The sequence below is a fragment of the Styela clava genome, chromosome 3 (genome assembly GCF_964204865.1).
Source record: "Styela clava chromosome 3, kaStyClav1.hap1.2, whole genome shotgun sequence".
Classification (NCBI taxonomy): Eukaryota; Metazoa; Chordata; class Ascidiacea; order Stolidobranchia; family Styelidae; genus Styela; species Styela clava.
This window is the reverse complement of record NC_135252.1, coordinates 18,172,948-18,181,762: the sequence shown is the minus strand read 5'-3', so window position 1 is coordinate 18,181,762 and position 8,815 is coordinate 18,172,948. Positions and strand designations below refer to the sequence as shown.

The window sequence follows — 8,815 nt, the reverse complement described above, 5'->3', positions numbered from 1 at the left end:
AATAGTTTGGAGTTTTGAAATAGTTTCCAATAAAAGAGTTTATATATAATTAAAATAGTAACCTCCTCTCGACAATCATCAACCATTGAAAATTTCAAAAGTATTTCAAAGCAATTCCGTTTTTTCTATTTAAAAATTATCATTTATTGCGGGTTTCTACATAATAATATAATTAAATTTATCGAAGTAAGGTGTTGAGAAATTAGTTTTACAATAGACCGATCTTTCTAATTTATGAGTACATATTGCCATCAAAAGTCTTGTCGTACATATATGAAAGAACTTGAAAGTTTTGATTTGATACAATGCGATGTCTTTTCAATTTAATTAGCCATGTTTTATTTTATTCATTAGAATTTTGTAATACATGATCTATATACTCCAAATCGATTCCACCAAAAGTAAAGTTGGCATATTTACCTGCTGATACATGTTCTATCTTTTCTTGTTTCGAAACGTTCAATGAAATGCTTGGAATAGTCCCATGAACTTTGTCTTTCCTTCTATTATTTCGATGTCTCACATAACATAGACACCCAAACGCAGACAGAATAGCAAGTATTCCTCCAGCTACCACTGCTAAGATGATATCTGTATGAAAAGTAAAACATAGCCGTTAAGTATAGTAATATGAAATTTAAACAATTGAAAGAAATTTTCAAAGCTTTTAAAATAAATCCTCGATCTGTAACAAACTTCTATGTATTTTATATATTACAATACCACCTATTATATATTTAAACAAACTTTAACAATAATATCGATACGTCAAGTCGTCAAACCATACCTTTACGCTCATGCATACAAAGAAATAGTTTTCATGATCAATCTATTGCGTCACCATTTGTGTTGATATCTAATTAAGCTGAATATGTTAATATGGAATGTATAAAACATTGAGATCGCAAATTTAATTTGATTGTTATCTTGGACAATCCTTGCGATTCAAAGCTCATTTAAAAACGCTCAGCCCACCCAACCGCTGAATAAATAAAATTTTGCATTGTGAGAATTATTTGATTCGTTGTGTACATTGAAAAGTTTTTTTTTTGTGTGCTTCAAAGGTTGGTGTGTCTAGATGTCTGAGATTATTCACATGGCTCGCCAGCAGAAAATAATTTTGTGGTGTTTGCAAGATATTTCAATGTGAATTTTTAATTTCTGCAAAAATCTTCCACTTTTGACAAACAAACCAAAAGTTAAATTTGTTTAATCGCCTGCAAAAGGTTTCCCGATCTGGAGTCCTTCACTAGCACCGAATGAAACACTTTCTTTCGTAGGTGTAGAAGTCACAAGAAATATTCTGCAACATACAACAGTGGCATCTAGTTAGTTCAAGTATTACAAAATATATTATTGAATATGGTTTTAAAGATTTTTTTATATGCAGCTGATATGCATATATATGTATCTATATATTATTTCATAATTAAATAGCACTAAAATCTTGCAATACATTTGCGGTATTTAAAAAATGGTGCGTCCAACTTATTAAATCCTTTATTTATAATAAATTTAAAAGAACGTGGAAAAAGTAGGGCAGGTGGGACTCGGCATTTTTGAATATCCATACAGAAGCGATGACGTGTACTATTCGAGAAACGAAAACTTTATTCTCGTACCTGTAACTTTCAGAGAGTGACAATCTCTTGTTATATGCAGTATACGTATGTTTTGAATTATTCCAATTACCACTGTTGTTTTTACCGCTAATGTCACACCTTGTTTTTAATTGATCTCCAAGAATCAGACTTATTTTCGAATGATTTCGCCCGACGCTTTAAAATGGAGAATATTAATTACAGTTTGGCACGGACGTAGTTGGTTGTATATATATGCTCGATTCTGTTTACTAAAAATATTTTTTGATAGTCGGGATTTTAATGAATGTAACTATTAACGAATTTATTTAGGCAACTATATTTGATTAAATCGTATACGAAACAAACCCATCAGAAAGTTTGTGTTCGGAGTGTTGCAGGATATAATATCAAACTGTCATTATGTGTAATTGTTATGATACGCCTACATTTGCCTAATTTACACAAATTCGAAACTGAAAATAAGGAAGATAATATGTTTTGGCAATAGAGGACATATTCCACAAAATAAGTTTCCATAATCTTAACATAATGTGCTATACTGTTGAAAACGTTCATGCATGAATCTTACCTGGTTCTGTTCAAAGCTATTGCAATATATTCATCTTCGATTTCTAAATTATTCAGTTTATCCATACGTGCATTGTTGAGATCAGGCCTAGTGTTGCTTCTTTCGTTGACTTGTACGATGATAAAGTAACAGCTAATAGTGTATAATAACATGGTGATCAACAATTAGTACAATTTATGGATAGATATTACTATCTTTGCACGGTATTACAACGGAGACGTACAATTTTTTGCTTATTTTCCTGCCAAGTAGTATTTGTTTGATGATTGATTGAGGACAACCCGTAACTGATATTTCAAATACCATATAGCATCATAATTCGCCCAAAGGAAAACGTAGAAGGCATCGCCAGACATTTGACTTATTGTCAATTTGCATCTCTATTCGGGCCACTAAAACAACTTTTGATTTGGCGAGAGACTTCAAGTATATAACTAAATCACCTTATAGGACCATTTGTTTCATCTGGAATGTTGATTAAAAACCCAAATATTCCAGAATTAGTAATTTCACCCCTGGTTGTTGGTGCCTGAATGTTGAATGGTGCTGTAAATTACAAACAACAGTAAAAATTTCATTTCTATTTCTATTCCTATTTATTTTTACGCAAATGCATTATGCGATTGGATAAAGTATTATTCTGCGCTACTTGAGTGCATTATTTTTAAACTGTACTATGAAATTTTATGGAATGGGACCTATTTCGCAATTGTAACAATAGATCAAAAGCGTTAAACGGTCCGTCAAATAGCTCAAAAACATATGCCAATGACATAATAGTCTGAGAACAAGAGTGGTATTTGGTAATAATTATGTTTCATTGTGATATCAAATTACAAAAGCCTGAAACGAATTCGTAGAGTAACTAGGGAAAGATCTGAATTACCATTAGTGTCGGTGACACATTCCACCACCGCCTCTGACTCTGGTCCAAACCCTGCACAAGTTTTTGCTTGAATAGAGACAATGTATTTTCTATTAAAAATCTTCGGAAGAACATATGAGGTTTTTTCAGGTAGTAGAAATATTTTATTTGTTTTAAAATCATCTTCATAGTATGACGACACTATGGCTTTTGTTGAGTTGATAACGAGCTAAAATAATATGAATAGTTTTTAGGCAAATTGTTTTGACAATTCACGTAACATTATTCTCTATTTTTCGGCATCAAACATAGTCCTAAAGATAGAGTAGATTTTAAAGAGTTGTATATGTCAAAACAATTAAACTGAAATTAAACTTTGAATTTCTAAACTTGAAATTCTAAAAAATATGACGTTCTCCATTCACATGATGGTCTCTACGTTTAAACACAAAGTGATAAAAAATCGTCTTGTCAAATACGTTATATCGTTCACACCGTCAGTAGACAGTATACAAACCTTGAAGCCGGATATATAATCAGGGCTCTTTACTGCCGACCACGAAACATTGCAAGAACCGCCATAAGTCATCTCCAAAGTTGGATTTGTAACAGGACCGGGTAGACCTCCAGTGGTTGCATTTGTGGTTATTGCGTAATCTCTGCGGCAAGTTGATGGATTTGTTAAGCATGGCTCAATCTAAAATTTGGGGTCAGGTTTTTTTAATTTTTCATACGGCCCTAGGCGTTTGCAACAGAGATATTTTAGTCCATTTAAAATTTATAAATCCAATATACCAAAGAATTACCTTAATAACATAAGATGTTGACGGTTGCAGACCTGTCACGATAGACGTCATGGAGACATTATTCGGCGTCGTTAAAAAAACTTTATAATTTTTGCTGTTGATAGGATCCATAAGCTGAAAACTATGATATAACGGTATTCATTTGCTTATAAAACAAGAGAGCTATGCTCAAATATATGGACACGTAGCGCCACCCAATGGCAATAATTTTGTTGACGTCAAAGCAAAAAAAGGTAATAGCTTTCTGGAAAAAAAATTTATCTTTAACCACTGAAAATTTCAAAGCAATTGGTCCAGTAATCGAAGATAAAAGCGATTTTTTAAAAATGATGGAGAAAAATAACAATACCAACAAAATTTTGGAACAATCGTTATGTCCACTAAACGTGTCCAACAATCCGGTAGACGCACGGGATCTTCGCTGATACGTGAAGCGGCCTCTTATCGGCAAACTGCTACCATCCACGCAATATCGCACCCATAACGACAGCGTCATTCGTAACGACAGTGAACGGGATACAAAAATGCCAATTCATTTTGAGTTCTGCGCGTATCCCCGATATTCTTGGGTGAGCGGTGTACTGCCCCGAATCATGAATTTTAAATACTGTATTAGTTTCTCGAACAGTGGTTCCCAACCTTTCTACCCTGGCGGACCGGGAAAATTAAATAAAATGTGTTCGCGGACCGTTAAATATTGAAATGAGTGGGAAAATAATACCATATATCTGCGTAAAGTCGGCCAATCACTATGATTTTAGACAAAAAGGCACACTTGAAAACATTTCAAATACGGAAAAACTATCAAATGATGTGCCGGCAAAAAATTGAAATGGGTGGAACATAAAATAATAACATACGTTCGCGTAATAAAATGCAGTGCAGTTCTAGATTCTAGAAGATATTTAGTGTTGAATGTTTTGTTTTTGCTCTTATGATATTTTATGAATAGTAATGATTCAAAAATACATTTTTCATAAAATATACCGAAAATTTTGCATTTAACATGTCAGCCCATTTAAAACTTTATTCAGCTTCAGTTTCTTCCGTTTTGAGTCGTGAGTTTACGTGGGATGTGTTTATTTCTAGATGCGAACATCCGGTCGTATTTTGAACCGCAATTTAACAACTTGGTAAAAATACTCAGACTCAGTCATGTGTATAGCTAGATACCTGTGTGCAATTCCAACTCCACGAACATGTGACTTCCAAGTGACCAATAAATTGGAATTGCAAGGTGACGATGTAATGTTTGTAATTGACGGTTGACTTGGAACTGAAAATATGTTATTAAACCTGTATTCACCAGAATTGTTACAAGTTTGTATATCTTAAAACACATAGTAGCATTACAGATTTCATTATAAAGAGTAGTAGAGCAACAACGAACAAATAAATGGTTCCCAAATATATATTTCTCAATAGAGCAAATCTAATTGCTTGATATAAAATTTTATTTTTATATTCATTCATTCATGAACAACATCTTTCCTATTCTCACCTTTGATATTTTATTTTAGTCGAATAGTTAAGTAATACCAAATGAACTTGTCCAGCCTACTCCATAAAAGCAACTGTTTACAGCCACTCACCTTTTACATTAAGAATTCGTGAAAATTTTTGTCCAACTATATTTGATGCAAAACATTTGTATTGTCCTTCGTCTTCAATTGTCAATTGTTTTAGATTTAAAACTAATTTTTGTATAACTTCAGCTTGGTTATTGTATGATGTTGAATTAAGTGCAGTTTTTCCTTTCATCCATTTAACAGTCGGTGATGGAAACCCAGATACCGTGCACGATATTTCTTTTGTGCCAAAATAAGAATCCACAATGAAGTTAGTTAAAGATAACTGCATATCATGCGGTCCAGCTGGAAATTTTTCAATAAATACCAATACATATAAGGATGAGCTAAGATTTTATTTTTAATAAAGCACTTTTCAAAGAAATTTTAGTGGCCTAACCAAATATATTTGATGTATTTTGAAACTAAATCGTATTTTAATGAGCTTCAGGAGACAGGGCATGGCAGAGTAAACTGCTAGAATAAGTAAATTATTGGCAACAATAACTTGATTAAATTCCATCATATTATACCTTGTTCGCAGAGGTAGTAATGCTCCTCAAAACAATGTGTGGTTCGCGATTTGTAATCTTTCAATGATAGTGAATAGCAACTAGAACCGGAATTTTGATTTAACCAGAGCTTGTCATCAGTGCTGAAATGTTTAAATATCATTCGAGTATTCGAAAATTAATATATTTAATTTTACCCGAGCCAATCAATTTTTATTTTCGATAATTACTCGGAATTTAGACGGTTCTTGATGATATCATTTGTGGCCAATGAATATGTCAAAACTCGCGATCCAATATTCGCGCAAACTGTACTGGCTTTTCCATAAGTATCTTTAATGGGATGTCTTCCAATTGCTTCCAATCTGTATATATCCCGAGAAATTGTTTTGGGAAACACTAAAACAAAATAGGATAAAAATGTGAGCAAGAATAAATGTTGGTGGCTGTTTTGGCTCTCAAAACAACATATATATATATAATAGTACGAGACATGACATTTGAACCCAAGATGTGTAATCTGCCATGTCAACACAGGTGAGTCTACCGCATTAAACTCTAAGCCGGTGTTCACCAAACTTCTTTCTCTCGAAGGAGAACTTAAAAAATCAATTAGAGCACTTCAAACATTTGAAGAACATTCAAAGCCTAAATGTATACCACCTTGAACTTAATAATTTGACTTGATAGATTTGCTGACCTTTCATGCATATAATTCGGTTTGGGCCTTCTGAACCATAATCATACAATTTTCCGTTTTTGTCAATTGCGAGATAATTTTCTCTATTTCCCCCATTCGGTTCTTTTGAATCCAAGTTCCTGTGAATAAATTTAATAATCGAAAGATTTCTATGAAAATGTATTTTTAGAGTAATAGTCAGTATACATTGTCTTATCCGTATTTACGACTTGAATGCAACAACATAAACAAAACATTGAAAATGTATGGTGTAAAATGAGTCGCCTCATGTGTATGGGAAAACTGTTTACCAAGAAGTAATCGACGCTGAAGATCCATCCACCCATTTCCAATGTCCTTCTGAGACTTCGTCTGTGGCTCCAATCCAATATAAATTCGTGGAACCAGAACTACAACATATGTGTTTCGTTATTAGTTATGCAGAAGTGATTAGCTGTATTTTGATGAATTTAAATTATTCCAATAAATGAAAGACAGTCATTTTGAGAAAGGAAGTTGTTAACATGATATGTGTTACAAACTTGCTTTTTGTACTTGCCCTAAATTGAAGCAGTTTCTCCCAGGCTGAATTGCTTCTAGTTTATAGTTTTTTCTGTTTTTGCTGCCGAATTACTTTGTGTAAGCAATCGATCACATATCAGAATAAAAAATATATTTGAATAATCATTGATATTTTTACACCGACTACAGCTGAAACATTTGTTACGAACAAAAATCAAATATATATAACGTATAGATCATTAAATTAATATATTTTTATTGTTGACAATATATGCAAACATATTTTAGTGAGTGTATGATAGAAAACTTAGCTTTATTTGAGAGGTTGTTGCGCTTCCAAATCAACTAATTACACATTATTCATTACATTCCCCGAATTAGTTACAGATTACCAGCAAGGCATTAATAATTTTACGTATTTATTTCAATAGACACAATATGAGTATTTATTTTTTCAGTACAATAAAAAAAATACAAATATACAAATACCAATAGACGAATTCTGTTAAACTTTGATAAAGCTTATGGAGTCAGTAACCCTATATTTTCGTATTGACTGTGAGAGTATATGTTAAATAAATCATTACTTTCTGACTGTGGTAAGTACGTCATTTTGTATAGAGCTAACATCGAGTTGAACAAGACTTGATCCTATAGTCGCACAAAAAGATTTGGCTTCTGACCAGGTATAGGCAGTTGTATAAAAGGTGAGTTTGTAAAAGGGCCTGTCCACTGTCCTCCAAAGTCCTGGAAAATAAATAATAATCCAAATATTATTTGTTGATTGCGCAGATTATAAGTTTTTGTGCACAATAAAAAATAACATTAGACGCCTGGGATTTCAATAATATCGAAAATGCATACTTTACCAAAATTGCATTATATGCTATGCAACCGAAAGCGAAACTACGAATACCAGAAAATCAGCAAAATGCGGTATAGCATAATGCATACAACTTGTTAGATATTATTTTTAACAGTACAAAAACAAATAAAAATGAAAATTGTTCATACCTGCATTTGATATTGCAAGAAATGTTGACAAAACAAACCAGCAATTGCGCCCAAGCATCTTAGTTGCGTCAAATTGCCATTATAAAATACAATACGACCAAGCTGTCATACGTAATTCAAAAAGAAATCAATATTTATTGCTATTTATAACAGAACCTTAAATCAGAATTCTTATAGTTCAACTAGAGTATACTTATATGATGCCACTACTAATCATACTCAACTCGAAACATCCCGCATTGTATGTATATGTATCACACCCCACGCAACGGATTTGACGACATTGGTAGATTTCTGGCTATGTATACACAATATTTCATCAGACTACGTAGAGTTACTTCAATGATAAGCAATGCGTTAGATATCAAAAATCTTATGCCAGCGTTTCAACGAGTTTTATTCACGAATACCCGACTTTAACCAACCATAATTGGGTCTAGTAACAAATATGAATAATCAACAACAGTCTGATTGATAAGACAAATTAGTATGACCAAATTGCGGAGCTTTATTTTGAAATGATCATGCTTCAATACGCTGACTGGCGTTAACTCATCATATTTTTGTTTGAATAAGAAAGATTGTTCAAAGCCTAACGATGTTTATTTTTAATCCGTAATAAAATAAATTTGTAGAATTACATATATTGGGAACCAAATAATTGTGTTATTTTCCTT

General features: G+C 32.5%; 1 protein-coding gene across 1 annotated transcript; it reads right to left on the bottom strand.

Annotated features, from left to right (window-relative positions):
- Window positions 1–646: 646 nt before the first annotated feature.
- LOC144420900 (uncharacterized) lies at window positions 647–8,240 on the bottom strand. The gene is made up of 14 exons (XM_078110736.1): window positions 8,139–8,240; window positions 7,712–7,871; window positions 6,914–7,012; window positions 6,624–6,742; window positions 6,167–6,322; window positions 5,436–5,717; window positions 5,017–5,119; window positions 3,844–3,964; window positions 3,555–3,734; window positions 3,059–3,266; window positions 2,616–2,718; window positions 2,173–2,304; window positions 1,623–1,778; window positions 647–1,303 (listed from the first exon to the last, which is right to left on the bottom strand). The coding sequence occupies exons 1-14, from the start codon at window positions 8,194–8,196 to the stop codon at window positions 1,210–1,212; spliced, it is 1,971 nt and encodes a 656-aa protein (XP_077966862.1). The 5' UTR covers window positions 8,197–8,240; the 3' UTR covers window positions 647–1,209.
- Between the last annotated feature and the right edge of the window lie 575 nt (window positions 8,241–8,815).

Excerpts from the sequence above, each read along its gene's own strand:
- LOC144420900 (XM_078110736.1), bottom strand. The coding sequence starts at position 8,196 with ATGCTTGGGCGCAATTGCTGGTTTGTTTTGTCAACATTTCTTGCAATA. Across the intron at positions 7,013-7,711 it reads GTACTTACCACAGTCAGAAA|TTCTGGTTCCACGAATTTAT; the intron begins GTAATGATTTAT and ends CATATGTTGTAG. Across the intron at positions 2,719-3,058 it reads ATGTGTCACCGACACTAATG|CACCATTCAACATTCAGGCA; the intron begins GTAATTCAGATC and ends TGTAATTTACAG.